The sequence below is a fragment of the Rhamphochromis longiceps genome, linkage group LG9, assembly GCF_057381845.1.
Source record: "Rhamphochromis longiceps isolate RC_006_pf linkage group LG9, R_longiceps_female_GT1.1, whole genome shotgun sequence".
NCBI lineage: Eukaryota > Metazoa > Chordata > Actinopteri > Cichliformes > Cichlidae > Rhamphochromis > Rhamphochromis longiceps.
Genome location: NC_140565.1, coordinates 31,433,615 through 31,452,254, shown reverse-complemented (window position 1 = coordinate 31,452,254; position 18,640 = coordinate 31,433,615). Strand labels below are relative to the sequence as shown.

At 41.4% G+C, this 18,640-nt stretch overlaps 1 protein-coding gene across 2 annotated transcripts in view; it reads left to right on the top strand.

The window, feature by feature from the left end:
- Nucleotides 1–18,640, top strand: part of LOC146662578 (vasoactive intestinal polypeptide receptor 2-like) — a 48,726-nt gene that overhangs the window by 5,904 nt on the left and 24,182 nt on the right. For both annotated transcript variants that reach the window (XM_085419279.1, XM_085419278.1), the window contains exons 2-4: nt 6,288–6,387; nt 8,955–9,062; nt 10,353–10,456. In XM_085419279.1, the coding sequence (XP_085275405.1) occupies nt 6,288–6,387; nt 8,955–9,062; nt 10,353–10,456 (312 nt within the window). The remainder of the gene's footprint in view (nt 1–6,287; nt 6,388–8,954; nt 9,063–10,352; nt 10,457–18,640) is intronic.

The following is an 18,640-nucleotide window of genomic DNA, read 5'->3' as shown; positions in this document are numbered from 1 at the left end:
TGTTCTGGTACCGTGTTCCCGTCCTTTGTGTTCTGTGTTCTCCTCATCCCCTCGTGTATTCATCCTTGTTCTCTGCCTCTCTGTGCTCATCTTTGTGTACTGTGTTGTGTTCAAGGTCCACATCTTGGTGTCAGTATTTTCAGGTTCGTGTCCTCCCCGCTCTGTCACGAGTAATTGTCCTCAGCTGCGTTCCCCGTGTGTTCCCACTTCCCTCATTACCTTCTGTGTATTTATGTCAAAGTATCCCTTTGTTCCGTGTTGCGTCGTCCCTCTAGGTTGTGTGCATTTCCCGTGTCTTCCCAGCGCCTCAGCTTTAGTTGCTCCCAGTGTAGTTTTGTATGACTTCTTATCTTCCTGTTAATAAAGACCTGCCTTTGAGTTCATCCCTGTGTGTCTCGAGCCGTGCATTTGGGTCCTCTCTCGCTTTCACGCAGCCGCCCCATGACACTTATAGTCTTTGCCGAGCTGATTCTGGATCCTGGGCCTTATGTTTGACAGCCTGGCTCTAGAGAACCTCGATATTAAGAATAGCTTTAGTTTAGACAGGATCTAATGGCTGCTGTTTTTTCTTTTGCTTTGTTGCTCAGTTGTTTAATGTGACTCTGGCAGTAACTTCCACAGAGAGTTTAAAAGAGGGACGTAGTCTCCATCATGTCATTTGTTAGTTAAGTCTAAAGTATTAAACTTGGACCTGAGCGTTTCCAACTCATGGACGTGTAATTGATAGTTGATGATGAGCATTTCCTGGATGAGGTTTGCCATTCTAGGAGTCGGATATTTACTGTCTGACTCCTGGTATGAGGGAGAATGTAGGTTTAATGCACTTTACATCAGCTTTATGTAAACACAGTTTTTGAGCTTGTTTGCTTTTATTTTGATTAGATGGTGGAAAGAAGACAGGAAACTGGGAGATGCCCAGGGGCAAAACGTACAGTAAAAGGCCTTGAGGTAGACTTGAATATGGGCCTCTCCATTAGCCTTGTGGCATCTACTCAACCCAACGAACTATAGTGGCTCCCATTTTAACCCGATGTCCCAACCTTCTGCGTAACCTGAGAAATGTAACTGCATGTTGGGTCAATATCACAATGACTTGAATGCCGTGGACAGGTGTGGTGTAGGGGTAAAAGGAGTTTCTGGTTACTATATAAGTTAGGCTAGGTTACGTAGTTTGGTGGAAAAAGGCTAAATTTAGGCATTTAAATTTAATTTCAGACACATTATTCTGAAAATTCACCTGTTCAGCATTTCTTTGCACAACGATACTCAGCACAATCCACATTTAACCTTCCTGCCTTCTTGGGACCTTTTTGTGCCACTGCTATGTGTTAAATGGCTGCCATTTCCACTGTGTTCAGTGGAATATAACCAAACTTGCCACAGGATAGTTTTTACCTGTCAATGTTAATATTCCAGTGTGAATTCCTTAAATTAGCCTAAAATGGCTGAGCAGCAGAAATCCCCACACCCATCACCCTGGGGACCATTTTCTGCCCATTGACTTCCATTATAAACGCTATTTTTCAACCCCAAATTATCATCATATGATTTTATTTTTTCTTCTTTTCTTGGATGTCAATGAAGACTCAGGGCCTTGAAGTTTTAATTTTTAAATTGCAAAAAAAATGCAAAAAAATAATGGCAGGTCAAAATGTATGTTGGTGCCAATCTTTGGTCCATCTAAAGGCCTACTTATAATGACAATCACATATTACTTCAACTGGTTTTTTGTGGAAATATTTAGTTTCGTTTTTTGGTTTTTGGGGCTTATAACACAGGGCGCTCATGTAATAACACTGGGATTTGAAGGGTTAAAACAACGAAAATATAATTAAAACTTTACATGAATATTTCAGGGAGAAGTAGTTTTACAAGGTTGGCTAATTTAAAGTGGAATAAAATATGGATATATGGTCTTTTTATGGCGTGGCTGAGAATGGTCCCTAGGGTGATGGGTGTGAGTTTTTTAAAGGATGGCAGGAGGGTTAATGAAGACAAGTTGCGTGCAGTAAGGGTGAAGCCCCTTACTTCACTTAACAAGGACCGCCGCTCCTCTCACGTCCTTGTTTAGCACCTAATCATTCTGTAGCTGATTTCCTTTCCGTACTGGAATCGGCTCAAGTGATCGTTCATCTTATTTGATGCAGCTGTTGAGGCCTCTGTGCCTACATGTGTGGAAGTGTTGTTTGAAGTCTGAGTCTCTCCTTTGATGGGTCACTTAAAGACAGAAGGAAAGTGATGTTTGATTGGTGAGCATGATAGGTGATATCATGGTCAGGTTTTTGGCTAAAGACATTTTAGTGTGTGTGTGTGTGTGTGTGTGTGTGTGTGTGTGTGTGTGTGTGTGTGTGTGTGTGTATAAACAGACTGACAGATCTGAAACACTGTGCAGAGTGACCATAAATCTAAGTGTAAACAGACCTCCCAACACACACGCACATTCGCGGTATATCAGTGAATCAAGTTGACACATGAACTTGTTCTGTTTGAGTGTTTTTCTTTGTTCATGTTGCCCTTTGTGTACAGTCTGTTTGAGTGTGTGTCCATGGCTACCATCAGCTGTACCAGCACACACACTCACACATATGAGGGTTTGACGGTGGCAGCAGGAAAATGTGGGTTATGGTTCTCATTCAGTAGCACTCGAGTCGGCACAGTCAGTACGAACGAGGTGAGGCTAATTAATGAGGTTCAGATTGAAATCTGTTTTCAAAGGCAGCTTCTGTGCAACTGAACCAAACTGCAACCAAATACTTTTCAAATATATAAATGTATTTCTAATTTGTAGTTAATATCATAACTGCTTAAATTTGTTATTTTTTTCTCGAAGGTTTAACTAAAATTGAACTTTCCCCTTACTATAAAAACCCTTATTGAGTCTTTTGATTTTAGTGTTACCTGGATGACTGAGTTGCAGTAGCAATACCTTCACTCAGCATCACCTCATGTTGCTTTAAACTACAAGGTAAAGACCCTACATACCTCCGACAGAGCCGGGCTCCAGAATGGGCAGCTATCTGCATTAACTGATTGGGGTCGATGGGGGAAAACAGGAAAAAAGACATGCTGTGGAAGAGAGCCAGAGATTAATAACAACTAATGGTTATATAGGGCTTTATAAGACAGCCTGATAATAATAAATTCCAATAGTTTAGCCTAGAAGTACTAAATGCATGCACTAGTTTTTCAGCATCACTTTGAGACAGGATGTCATTGCACAAATGCGAGCAGCAGTCCTACATGTTTGTTTAACACATCCTGATCAAACACATAATGACACCCAGAGTAAGAATCTGGTTAGAATCTGTATTTCGAGGATTTTTAGGCCAAACCACAATAACCTCATTTTTATCTGAATTTAGAAGCAGAAAATTAGAGGTCATTCAGGTTTTTATGTCTTCAAGACGTTTATGCAGTTTAACTAACTGATGTGTGTTATCTGGCTTCATGGATAGATTGAGCGGGGTATCATAGCAATGAAAATGTATCCTATGCCTTCTAATGACACTGCCGAAGGGAAACGTCTATAACAGCGGTCCCCAACCCCCGGGCCACGGACAGGTTTGGTACCGGGTGTGAAATTTATGGATTTCAGGGTTTTTAGCGTTAATTTGGTTTCCCTGGGTCTTTTCCCGTGTTGCAGTTGTGCGTCTTATTTTGAAAGAAATGTTTACACGTTACCATAACGACCAGAGAGCATTAAGGGGCAGAGAGGAGGATGTTACTCTCGATGTTGTTGGGGCATTTCAGGAGGATGCTGCTAATAAAGTTACACAATTACACAGCGAATTCACGTTTATTATTATATTTACAAAATACCACTGTTTTTGTCTTGGTCGTATCATTTTATTTAGTTGTATTTATCTTTGACACCTTAAAAGTGCAAAAAAGGTTGGAGACCACTGGTCTATAATATATATAGAATTGGTCCTAGCATGGAACCCTGTGGACTCCATAATTAACTTCAGTGTGTGGAAAGGACTCTCCATTTACATGCACAAATTGGAGTCTATTTGATAGATATGTACCAGGACCTTTAATACCTACGGCATGCCCTAATTGCTGTGATAAAATTTTATAAATAACAGTGTCAAATGCAGTGCTGAGGTCTAGCAGGACAAGCACACAGATGAGTCCACTGTCAGAGGCCATAAGCAGATCATTTGTAACCTTCACTAAAGCCGTTTCTGTGCTGTGATGAATTTTTAAACCTGACTGGAACTCTTCAAATAAATCTTTCCTCTGCCAGCGATCACTCCGAGAGTCATTACTCTCAGCCCACGTCACACTGTGACTGTCTGCAGAAAGGTTGCCTCCTATCAGACGACTGCAATTGCGTTCCGATCAAAATTGTGCAGCTCTGGGAAACAATTTAGTCATCACAAAGTCAATATAATCACCAGGCAGCCCCTGCTTTTTTTGTTTTGTTTTCTGTAGATGCAAGGAGGTCGCTGTTTTATTTTTACTGCATTAGTTTACTCTGAATTAGGAGGTAGCTTTGTCACGCTAAGTGGGTAAATTGTTGGATGATTTTTGGTCGTTTAATATTAGTTTGCTTGATGGACATGATCTCATTTTGGTGCATGACACGAGCCTATTGTTTGTAGTATTTTTATGTAATAAAGTATCAATATTTGGTGTCCCTTTTTTATTACAATATCATCATGCAAAATATCCCAATACTGTGCTGTATCGATCCAACCACCACACGCCCCCAACCCGAGGAGTCAGTCTTACAGTCGTTGGAAAATAAAAAGTTCTCACAGGCCTCTGTGCAGCCCTGTGATAGGCTAATTACTCCACATGATTGAATAGGTGTCTCGGTTATAGAACCTCGTTTAGGAGCAATAACTTTAATTAACTGCTTTCTGTGGGACTTTATCGGTTTCTCACATGGTTGTGGGAGAATTTGGGCCTATACTTCTTCACAGCGTCACTTCATTTAATTGAAGTTTGTGTTCATTTGTTCATGAACAGCTCTCACCACAACATTTCAATCAGCTTGAGGTCTCTGGGTCACTTTGCAACTCGTTGGTTTTTTAACAGGCTGTTCATCAAACTCTGGGTATCCTTCTTTCATCTGGACTCACTCACACTAATCCTAACACCGACAATCAAGATAAGTGGTCACACAAAGCTTTCCTAAATTGACCGAAGGATTTCCCAATTTAACTACAAGTGTGCTCACTTGAAAAGGGTTGTGGTGACAGCATCTAACCAATCACAAACATGGAAGAATGTACTAAGATTACACACACACACACACACACACACACACACACACACACACACACACACACACACACACACACACACACACACACACACACACACACGATACAGGCTGGAAGTAACACAGCTGCTGCAGACAATCAACAGAGTGAGTGGGTGTGAGAGGAAAGGTGCTGTAAAGCAGTTTAGTACCAGGGTGGTGTGAGATTGTGTGCAAAATTTAATAAAGTTTGGTCAGGTCAGGAAAGAAAGCTAGCAAAATAAGCTAACAGATGTTTCAGTATCACAACTGTGTCATTAAAAGACAGGATAATCTGATGGATTATACTCAAGTACTTCATTAAATAGTTGTTGTTATTCCTTCAGCTGTAGCCTTGGTGGGGTTTAACGCTCTGAGAGTAAAAATTAAATACAAAAACAGAATTCACATAAAGATTTGGAGTATCTGCAGATTTGATGCACAAATTAGAATATATATATATATATATATATATATATATATATATATATATATATATATATATATATATATATATATATATATATATATATATAAATGCTTTTAAAACAATAAAACTGTTGTGAAACTGTTTGCAGCCAACATAGAATAAAATAAAGGACCAAACTTGCCGCTGAGACTCTGGACTTATTACCGATGCTCTTCAGGGAAAGACAAAGATTATAGAAACTTCCTGCTGTCTGCAGAGGCCTCTGAGGGATCCTTCATGAGTGGTGACACTGTTTTATGGAGATTTGATTGTGTCATACACGCTGATCTCTAACGAGGAACCTAACCTGCTTTGGTTTTTGCTTTTAGCAGAAGTGTTTTTTTGTCTTCCCAAATCATCACCACTGCCTAAATCCTCCCCCTGAAAGCTGCAGATAGGAGTGAAAGGAGAGCAGATCGCAGAAACATGAACTTTACTCCAGAAAACTGGAGCACGTATGTCAAACACCAGCGTGCACAGCACAACCTGAGACAAAGAGCCTGATGCAGGAGGTTTGTTCATTTTGGAGATAATATTCACAAGATGTATTTCCCTTCATCCCGACAGGTTAATGGAATGTTTTCTCCCTGCCAGTTCTACTGGGAGATGCAGAAAGCAAAGAGTGACTGTCAGACAGAGCTGCAGCCGAACAATTCCACTCATGCAGGTACGCATGCACTGAAACACACACGAGCAAGTGTTTGGAAATCCCCATCCAAAGTATTTTACGATACGTCTGCTGCGTGTGCAGGAGCAGACGCAAAATAATCTGCTGTAAGAGCATCACTGAATATTAGGCCTCGGAAAAGTATTCAGATCCATATCAAGTAAGGAAAAGTGTGTGTGTGTGTGTGTGTGTGTGTGTGTGTGTGTGTGTGTGTGTGTGTGTGTGTGTGTGTGTGTGTGTGTGTGTGTGTGTGTGTGTGTGAGTGCACTGAATGAAATCAGTTGATGTGAAGTGGTGTGTGTCTCTGGACGCTATTTCAGACGGTGTTGCAACACTGAGCTGTTTACCTTGTGAGATCAAACACTCCACAAAAAGCACAAACTCACACATACACGCACTCACACAAATGTACACATGTACACATACACAAATGCTAGCTATAAATGTTAAAAAGGCTTCTTCAGTTACCTGCTTGGAGGGTGGATCGAAGAGAAATCAAACATACCTCTTTTCTGCACTTGTGCTACAATCAGATGATTTAAAAATGATTCATTTTGATCAAGAAAGGATAAAAACGTGAAGGCAAAGTGAAAACTGTGTGACCTGCATGCTGCAAATAACAAAAGCATTGAGCAGTCAGACTTGAAGACTTCATTTTTCCACATCTTTGATATGCCCTCATTAGAGTGGAAGTCACCACAGCAACATCCTCCTCTGTCAAACCAACCCTTTGCATGTCCTCCTTCACTACATCCATGAACCTCCTCTGAGGTATTCCTCTTTTCCTCTTGCCTGGCAGCTTCACAATCAGCCATCTTTGTCCAATATACCCACGTTCCCTCTGCACATGCCCAAACCATCTCAGTCCTGTCTCTCTATGTTTGTCTCCCAACAGCTCCACCTGAGCCATCCCGTTGATGCACTCATTTCCAATCTTGTCCAATTGGTCATTCCCAGTGAGAATTTTAGCAGTGCCACAGTCTCTAAAAGATACAGCATAGCAGGTTTCCCCATCTTGTAAACTTTCCCTTTCTACTCTTCCTGCCATCCATCCATCCATCCATCCATCCATCCATCTTCTTGCACTTATCAGGGGCAGCAGCCTAAGCAGAGAAGCCCAGACCTCCTTCTTCCTGGCCACACCCTCTAACTTGTCTGGTGGAACACCAAGGTGTTCCCCGGCCAGCCGAGAGATATAATCTCTCCAGCGTGTCCTGGGTCTGCCCCGGGGCCTCCTCCTGGTGGGACATGCCTGGAACACCTCACCCAGCAGGTGCTTGGGAGGTATCCTAGTCAGATGCCTGAACCACCTCAACTGGCCCATCCAGAGCTCCTCCTGCATGGCTGAACTCCTCACCCTATCTCTAAGGGAGAGGCCAGCCACCCTTCAGAGGAAACTCATTTCCGCCGCTTGTATCTGCAATCTCATTCTTTCGGTCGCTACCCACAGCTCGTGACCATGGGTGAAGGTGGGGACGTAGACTGACAGGTAAACTGAGAGCTTCACTTTTCACTCAGCTCTCTGTTCACCACAGTGGACCAGTACAGCATCTCCATCACTGCAGCAGCAATCCGTCTGTCGACCTCTCGCTCCCTTCTCCCCTCACTCGTGAATAAGACCCTGAGATACTTAAACTCCTTCACTTTGGCAGGAACTCATCCCAGAATGAGCCACTCTTTGGAGGTGCTGATTTTCATTCCTGCTGCTTCACGCTCGGCTGTGAACTGCTCCAGTGCGAGTTGGAGGCCTGTTATCCTTCTGTCACAATTTACGTCTGACAGTATAGAAATAAAGTAAGGTAATGCATTACTTTTTTGAGAAGTACCCCGGATGGAAACACGCATTAATTCATAAAGTGATGGTAACGTACAAAGTGACACCATGGATATGCCTGCTGTGCTCACACAAACCTCTGTGTGATGCTTGAGCTGACTGACGAAGCAGCTTTGATTTTTAACCTCTTGTTTTTCAGCAAGAATAAAAGGCTCAGAGAATAAAAGGCTTGAAGGACTGCTGCACACAGTCGGCATCAGTAGAGTCTCCAGATGTTCACGACGTATATTAGGATGATTTCTGTGTGAAACCACAACACGAGTAACCAAAGACTGACGCACAGACATACAGAGGCTGTTTGTGAACGGTCATGTGTGCGAATGTTTGAGCACAGAGATAATAAAATGTGTTTAATCTGTGTGGTCTCAGCTTTCAGACTGTGAGCTTTTTCTCACGCTGCTCTATAGATACACATGTGTGTTTGATGTAAAAGGACAGTACCAGCATTAGTTACTCTCAGGCCTCATCAGGCTACATTTATTTTTAACTTAACTATTAAGAGGCCTTCAGAGTGTTACGTGAATGTCTTTGTCCCTCCTGGCTGAGCAGTAAAGCTAAATGTCCAAACCTCACAGGCTGCTTTCATGTGGGCTGGATTTATTGTCCACGTTCAATCAGCAGCTCGCACAGAAGCTCCGCACAAGTCGCTCAGCCAAACAGGAAGTTCTGTGCAGGCAAGTTCACACTTCTAATGTCTGTGTGTGTGTGTGTATCTCTGTATATGTCTGTCCAGGATGTCACGGCGAGTGGGACAACGTTTCATGTTGGCCGAGTGCCGCGGTCGGCGATGTGCTGACCTTACACTGTCCCACCCCCTTCCTGCTGCTTTTTCACAAGAACGGTGAGCTTCTTCTCAGAGACACACTTCCTCCTGCTGCCCTTCAATCATCTTTGTTAACACACACACACACACACACACACACACACACACACACACACACACACACACACACACACACACACACACACACGCACACGCACACACACACTTGACTTGCTAAAAAAAACAAAAAGTGTGTTCTGGAAATTATACAGACTTTCAGTTAAAGGAAGCTTCAACTTCCCCCGACATGTAAAACATTTTAAGACAGCTGACACTTAGTATGACCCCGCCACACAAAGTCTGAGGACTCAGCACTGTGCAGCAGTTTATGGACTGTTTAAAGACTGTGGCATACTCAACATTTTATTATTTATTATAATTTAGTTTTTGTGTGCTTGAAAACTTTGAAATCTTCATCTTGTTGAACTCTGATACAGAAAAATAATCCTTTTTAAGTATCCAGTGGATTCACTCAAATGCCACCAGTCTCAACACTAATAAGAAGGAGTGATTAAGTAAGCTTAAGTGAAAAGATGTTTGCTTTTACTACCACTGAAATTCTTTAATACTTATTTTCAATATAACAGAACTTCTTTGACCTCTTTCTTTTTTAACTTTCTGCCATTTCTCACTTTGACTTGTGGCTCTTTTATCGTCTCCATCCAGTGCTTCTTGAGCTGCTTCTGTTAATGTTTGTGATCATTTGCACAGCGGCTGACGCCATCTGTCCAACCCTCTGTGATTTCCTTCAGTAGCATCAGTGAGCGGCTGGTTTATCCTCCTCTCGCTGCCTCTGCAGAAACACACAGCATTAATAGATGAGCATCACAATCAGCACCACAGACGAGAACAGTAGCTGCTCAGTATCAAAAGTCCTCACTGAGGCCTACGCATGTGCCTGCCTCTGATGACAGCTGTTTGAGAGGGTAAAAATGGACATGTGTCATCATTATGCTGATTCTTTGAGTGTCCAGGTTCCTGTGGCTTCAAAACAAGCCCAAATCATGAGCCCTCCACCACCATGCTGACAATTGTGTTTGGTTTTCTCCAAATGTGGCGCTCTGATTAGGAACAAACATCTCCACTTTGTGTTTGTCTGTCCAGGCAACTGCTGCTGTGAATCTGACTGCACTGGTGTTATATAATTGTTATTCCAGTTATCCAAATCTAAAATCTGTGGACAAATATCACTGAAGCTTTAAAAAAAAATCAGGGCAATATATCTTTATATGCAGCACTGATGTTAGGTTTCATGAAATCTACTAGTTCAGTTCTAAAAGGCTCTAAAACCAGTCGGTTTTCTTTCAGGCAACCTCAGCAGGAACTGTACAGAGAGTGGCTGGTCCACCGTCTATCCCGACTACATCATCACCTGCACGAGCACCTTAGAGACCCCAGAGACAACCAAAAGGGCAAGTTTGACGTCTGTGGTGTGTTTACGTTTGTGCGCCTGTGAGCGCAGTTATGAGTTATATGAAGCACCACTGTGATTGGAGTTGTGCTGCTTGTGAACAACTCTTTTAATCCTTTTCCGGCCTGAACCTTTTTAGCTGGCGAATTCATTCAGTTTTCTCATCCTCTCTCAGTCCAATCTCAGGTAATGTCTAGCAATTAGAGCCTTTACATGATAACATAACATAATATCGAAGAAGGACTGAATTTTTTGTCTTTACAGTGTAGAAACTGGTGTGTGTTTGGAGCCTGATCAAAGTTGTGTGTTTGGTTTTCATATCTACTTTGTAGCGGCTGAAACTCTCAGGTCTGTTGTCTAATGAAGCTGAAGGCCTTGGACCCGTCGCTGTTAATGCAACATTGTCAGTATTGGTTTATCAGGGTTCTTGGATTCTCAGATGAGGTAGAAGATTAGTCAGAGCGGTTGCAAGGTGGTTAATTTGAAACTGCTTGGATGGTTAAAAACATGCTAACTATAAAGAAAACATGAAAATATTAAATCACTCATGGATCAAATATCATTGATACACCACAGCTGTTGATTTACGATGTATTTACCTCCATGTATAGCTTTTATGTATCAACTACACGTGCATACACTTAATCATTTGAGGGAATAAAACTATTTTTTTATTCTTTTTCATCCTTTTTTAAATTTTCCCCTCAAAATGATATCAAATTATAACCAAAAAGGTTAATGTGTGTGTTCATCAGTGTTTTTATAGGACATAATTAGGAAACAAAGGAAGCATAAGGATAAAAAACAAATAAAAATCAGTTGTTGAAGCATCTTTTGACAGAAAAAAAATGTTTACCTGTTCCTAATAAATGTAGCTTCTGGCTCTTTACTGTAGCAGTTCACGTGTTCATCTGACAAGCAAAAGGTCTTTGGTTTGGTTCTGGGAGGAGACCCAAATGCTTCTGGGGTTGCATCAGGAAGGTCACTGTAAAAATCTGCCAAATCAAACATGCAAAACTCCCTGCCGGGCTGACCTCTTTCAAATAAGGGAGCAGCTGAATGTAGCTTTAATCAAAAGAGTTTAAAGTTTAGTTGGAATCCTTTGAAGTGAATTTTCACAGTGCAAGTGAAACTGTTGTGTACAGGTTTTAGCACCGTTTTCCGTTTGGGTTCTGATCACAAAAAATGTATGTGCCACGTCCCACGCAGCACATGCTCGGCCTGTGGATGATGTTGGGAGAGTTCGTGGGCTGATTTGACCCACTTTAAAATGCTTGCATTGCAAGAGGAAGCAAACCAACCACAGAACAGTTGCAGATAAATCATTTTTACCGGATTTGATTGGGAAAAAGCTGAACTCTAGTTTCAGTGTGCTGTTAGTTGGTTTGTTGGAGACGGGGAAACTCTTTGTCCAGAGGCCTGTGCTGCTAAGCAGGCTTTGAGGTTTAGCGAGCCACCCACAAAGGTGATGCAGCTGTTACCTGGGTAAATCTCCATGGTAACTAACCCATGGTTTATGTTAGAAATCAGCACGTACAAATCACTTTTCGTCTAAATGATGTCCCCATTTCCAACATTATGAAGAATAGACTAAAAAGCAATGATAAAGGAGCCCCCTGTGAGCTAAAATGTGTAGCGTAAATTATTTATAACTCACCTTCAGAATGATAAATCACTATTTTGTAGCCTGACAGCACTGTGGACGAGTTTGGGGAGACATCGTCTTAAGTAGAAGTTGTTGTAACACCATTTCTGATGCTGCAGGCTTTCAGCCGGAGTTTTGTGTGTAGCATGAATAAGTAAAGACCTACATACCCTCTGTAGCTCAAATCAAAGCTATTTGTCTGCAAAACTAATCATTCATATTTCTTTTTAGTATTATACAACACAGTTTAACTGTTGATTCTAAGCAGCCAGCTTCCACTTGCCTGACACTGGCCTCTAGCTCTTTCTCTGTAACCAGTTGTCAACAAGAACAGTGGAAAATAAGACAAATTACCACAACACAATCAGCATATTTTGCAGTATGAGGATAATTAAATCTGTGGTTTTATGTGGGCTGTTTCAGAGGAAATACAACAAAAAGTAGCCAGACTTGCATGCAAAGATGTGTGCAAAAAGAGGTTCTGGAGCTTCCAGTGAGACACTGAAAATCATTGAATCAGAACAGACTTTATTTAAGCAAAACAGAAGCTGTGCAGGAATCAGCAGCTTTATTTAATTTGAACTGAAATAAAAAAAAAAAAAACAGATCAAACGTCTCCACTCTGTGGTCTGATCTCAGCTCAGAGTTTTCTCAGATGCTCCAGCACAGCGGTGAAGAGAAGGGCTGATTTCATATCAGCATCTCTGTATGTGTGTTTGTTTATCTGCCCACAGATAAACGCACAGAGAGGATGGAAAGTTCACTGGGTGACACATCTGATCACTGGTCTCTGCTGCTCTTCGTGTCTCCCCTCAGATAACTCAGACCACCGTGAAGTCGCGGCCTGACTGTGCTGGTGTGCTTTTCTGTGATTAGGCGGAGCAGATGAGTGAGAATCTGTTGCAGCGTTTTGCTCAGTTTATCCAACTGACAAACAGAAATGACACAGCTGTACTCGCTTATCTATGCAGATACTTTGAGCTTTATTTGTGCATCTCATGGTTGTCCAGTTCAGTGCTCTGGGGTTCAGAGGAATTTAATTTGTGGTGCTAAGAAATGTAAACAAAAGATGCAAAGGTCACAAAGGTAACAGTTTTTTTGGCTGCTTTGCAGATGACTCCATAAATCTTTCAGCTGATGATGAACACCACAAACGCATCATGTTTGGAGGTCAACATAATTACATAATAATAACATATCCAAACACAGAGAGGGTTGTTAGCCTCGATTCGATTTAAGCCTTGATTCTGTAGCTCTTCTTCTGCAATATGTAATATAATGAGTGTTACATTCTTTCTACTATAACTGCAAAAATGCTCAAATGTTGGGTCATAATTTTGTTACAGACTGAAGCATCAGTTGGACTGAGTGCTGTGAAATTTGTTTGAGATGTTCATTTCCCTACACAGTATCTTTAGTAATCCTCTAATCTTCCCCTTTGGTGGTGAAGCAGATCAAAAATGTTTTGAAGGCACTCTGTGATCTTTAATTTTGATTAACTCCCCAAAATCTTCTACAGATACTTCCCATCAGATTCTTTTAGGATAAAATGTTGAGGCATGTAGAAAACAGCAGACCGTGACGATTACCAGCAAACGTTTCTGTGTTGAACCAAAAAAGAACAAAGAAGAAAGAAAAATCAAGGGTGACTCAGACTCTCAACCTCCTGCTTTGATGCTCGTGTCTTACATGCTTTGCTTACCATGCAACAAAGCAGTTTACATGCACATAAATGACTTAACATGCTGCTTACATTGTGCTAGTCTATGTATGTGGAGGACTACGTTGCAACCAAATAAGCAGAAAGTTGAACAAAAAGTCAGATGCATTTAATTCCTTTGTTACAAACTGATCTGCACATCTCTTCCATGTTTGCCACTTGGTAAGAGAAACTCTGTCTGGACCTTCACTCTCTGTGGAAGCAATAGAAACCGCCGCCTGTCTGCGTCTGTTTTTGCTGTCATACCACAATCTGACTTGAGTGGAGGGATAATAAAGAAAAGGTTTGTACAACAGGAAGGTGGAGCACCAGAGTTCACAGCCAGAGCTGTGTGCCTGAGATGACCATACAAAGTATACTCCCTCTCTATGACTTCATGCTGATGCAGAGATCTATGCAAAGCTGGCTGGCCCTTTATAAAAGTTACAGAGATGCAGGATGAAGCCTTCTGCCTGAGGTCTTAAACTTCCTCATCATTTCCACTTAAGCTCCTCTTTAACATCAAAAAAGACTTTTTTCCTCTTTTCATAGGTATATGAGAAATAATGCAAGTGACCAGAGAACATGAGAAATCCACTGGATTCAGTCTTCTGCATGGGTCTGTTCTGTATCTGTTGTGGCTAGACACCGGCTTAAATTCCCAGCTCCTCCAACAGAGTTGCGGGGTTCACTTCCCGGTCTTGGCACACTGTGCTCTCTAATCCGGCCTCATCTGTTCCCATATCTGCTTCATCACAAGATGAAGGTAAGGCTTCTCGAAATTCTCCCACCCCTTCAGCTGACTCAGAGGAGGATTAGGAACCTGAGTGACACAGGTGAGTATTTGAGCTGAATGCTGCAGGTGCTCGAGAAAAAAAGGCTTTTCCTGTTCTCAGAGCGGTATGCCTGCTCTGCTGTTTTTTTAATGGGCGTTTGAGTGTGTATGGGGATGCGTGGGTGTTTTCTTGTTGCTCAGAGGAGTCCAGCGTGACGCCATGGAGCTTATTTTCTGACCTCATAGTTATTGCTTGTAATCACGGCTGCATTCCTGGACCCTTTCTTTTATAATGAGCTTTAAACAAGCGAGTAACAACCAGGTTTAAGAGAATATCCGGGAACCATTATTGGGTCCACACTGTCCCTGAAATAATGCCACACACTTCTCTTGTTTTTTCACTACTTGCTTTTAAAAGCAAGTAGATTTATTGTATGAATTAGGATGAAGTAAAAATATGTGATAAGAGCAGTATTTTATTGCATCTTGATGAATTGCAGAGTAAATGTGGAACAAATTGAAGAGGATGTCTCCTTTTTGAGAGATGTATGCTGACCATACTAAAATCAATGAGCTGCTCTACTCGCCAAAGTTTTGGGTCACTCCTTCGATTTTGCAAGGAGATGGAATATAGGTGCAAAAACAGAGTTTGTACAATTCTAAGATGAATGTCAACATTTGGTACAACCCTCTTTATTCTTCATCACAGCCTGAACTCTCTCTGTCACCTTTCTCCGCTTTCTTGTCATTTCTTTAAGTCGTTTTCTGGAATAGCCTCCAGAGATACTCCAGTCTCTTCTTTAGAGACAATCGATGCCTTTTCCTCCGTTCTGTCAAAATGATCCCACTCGGCTTTAATGATGTTGAGAGACTCTGGGGAGGACAATGCATGACTAACAGTGTTCACACTGAGCGGTTTTCGTTTTTAAAGTTATGCTTTTGCTTCATTGACAGTATGTTTGGGATCTTTGTCATGCTGAAAAATTAAGATCAGTATCTGATGGTACTTTTCTGTGTTCAAAATTGCATCATTTCTGAGAAGATCTCCAACACGCTGAATGGAACGTAGTTACAAACCATGACAGATCCTCTGCTGTGTTTTGCAGATGTCTGCAGACCTTGTTTTACTTCTCCTGACCTCTTTGACCTCCAAAACTTTAATTGGGTTCAATTTGGATTCCTCACTCCATAAGATCTGCTGACACTGATGCTCCATTTCTGATGAAGCTCCAACAGTAAATGGATCAACTGAAGGCATGCATCTCTCAGTTCCTGTGTCAGGTCTTTGCTGGATATTTTCCCATTTGTTAAGGACTTGACTTTCACATACTCTTCATCTGCTGTAGATGCTTTTTTAGGCGTACCACTTCTTTTGTTTGCCCTCCACTTGTCCGGTTTCCGACACACTGCAAACCATGTTGAGATATGCCAAGTCTTCTAATAATAGCTCATTTTGTTTGTGTAGAAATCTGTTTTATGCCTGTCAAACTGTGCTATTGACATTTTTCATAGATTCAGCTAAAGAAATGGAACAAATGACATGTTTTCGTGACAGGCTGTAAATGAAGCAAACAGAGTGTAAAGAAACTGTTTGAGTCTGTGCTGAGTTGTTGTTATGCGTAGACACAACAGTGGCTCATCCCCTAAGTGAGGTGCCCTTTTATGCTTCAGTTATTCATAGGTCAGTATTAAGTGGCCCAACAGACAAAAAAACAAAAAAGCCCCCAAAACATTCCTGTGAAAATGGTCACGTGCAAGGACTGGACTCAAAATGAGTGAAAAAGCAGCCAGTGTCCAAATAAAAGTTTGAAAGACCCTCAAATGCCCCTCACAGGGCCTCAGTACTACTGACTATTTTATGATATTGCCATAACGTGTAATATCATGTTCTCTTGGGTAATATTGCCCACTTCTGGTCAACATAATTATCACAATGAATAAAACATTAAGCGAGTTTTGTAAATTATTGACATTTTAAAAATCCAAAAAGAAGACATGCTGTCTGGCTAATGTCTGTTGACCGACTTGTGTGTGGTTTCACAGTCCTGTCTGGCAGCTGCCTGCCATAGCTGAAAACACCAAGACGGTGACAACAAAAACGCTGAGCTGGAGGCTTTGAAGCAGAGCTCCACGGGATGATGTCCTGTTGTCCAACGTCATCTGAAAAAACAACATGTCATAATAACTTTTGCTAATGAATAGAAAATCTAAAATAAGAGCAGAATATGTTCTGGTCGTGCAAACCTTTCATTCTCAGGCACGTCTCTATTGAATTGCCAACGTTTCAACACTGTCTAATACTATAACAAATAATGTTGTGGCAAGTAATATAACAAATACAGAACTATGAAAGCGTGTACCTGGATAAGATCAGAATCTCGTTCAGGCAGGTTGGCGCTGCCTCAGGCACATCTCATGAACTGGCAAAGTTTCGACATTGGCTATAAAATATAACATATAATATTATCATTATGCCCAATAATAAAACACATTAATGTGAAGATGTGCATCTGGAATAATATAACAAATAAAATAATGTGTAAATGCGTACCTGGATAAAGTCAGAATATGTCCTGGTCCGATATTTGGCTCATTATGGGCAGCTCTAAGAACAGCACGTCACAGAAGCTCAGAATCTTTGCACTTAGCTTAGCGAGTCTATTATTCTGTTATATAGATTTTTTAGCACTTTAAAAGCTCAGCTGTCCACTTAAACTCTTCGTACTAACAGTTAAATCATTTACAGTGTCATATAGCAGACACATGCATTACTAGTTGTGCCCATAACACACATCTCTCATGAACTGACTTTTGTCCACCATCTCTGAGAGAGGGCGCCACTGAGACAATACAGTGTCACACATACACGGATAACAAATTGTGTTTATCGTGACAAGTGGAATCACACACAACATAAATACTGTTACATTTATATAACTCTATTATAAACAGCTAGTAAATACTGTGTATTGCACACAGGGATGGCCTGAAACAATAATTCAAAATGGGAATGTGGCTCCATCCCAGGCCGTTCTGTTAATCCAAACCAACAGCCAGGCTGTATCAGAGTTTCCTATTATGACTATTGTGGCCACAGTCCATATAGAAATTTAGAAGACAAGAACAAGAGTGACATTAGTCATTTATTAACAAATACATTACCACTGCACTATTACAGCTGGGATAAGTCCCTATGATGGATGGGTGGATGGATATCTAAGGGAGCCAGAGTCACTATACATAACCACATTGACTTAACATTAAAATTTTGTTATCTGTATACAGTAAGACTCTTCACTGCATACTGGGATGAAAATTGTGCCACTTCCATATCAGGTTACCTAAACATAAAGCTTCCAAAGTGTGCTATAGCCATGGATTTACCCTCAAAACCTCACCATTCAAAGCACATACAAATGTACAAGGCCAGGCACAAACAAAACAGCGTAGGCCCCAGTCACACAGGCCAGGACACTGATTAGCAACCATCTGGAAACCACTAGTTGCAAGGGAAAAATGCATATTCCCCAGTCAGTGGTGAGTGGTTGTTGAGGTTTGCTGTCAGTCACTGTGCAATCAATACCAAAGCCCCAGTCCCTGAGGCCTAGAGACCAGTTGGTGATCCTTTGGCAACCAGGACTCCTGCTTGTAGGAGAAAATTGTGTATTCCACAACCACTTGGCAAGTAGTTGCAGGAGGTTGCTGGCAGTTGCTAACTGTTGCAGCCCCTTGTGATTACTTCAACCACTAGTAGAAAAAGTGCAACAATTGTTTGCAGACAATCCAGCAATTTATGGGAGACATGGCACTCCGGCCTTTCCAGAACAATAAGGTGGATTTTTGTGCAGTTCCCGCATTGCCACAAGCCCCTCCTGTCCAGCTCCAACCACTCACCAACTGGTCAGAGAATACATATTTTTCCCTACCTGTCCAGGCCTGTGTCCCTCAGATTTTACTCTTAAACAAAGAAATACAACGATATCACAGAGTTTGAAATAAATACATTTATGTCAAGTGTCATAGAAAAACATGAAAGAGCTCTATCTCTTTAAATCATTGCACATTA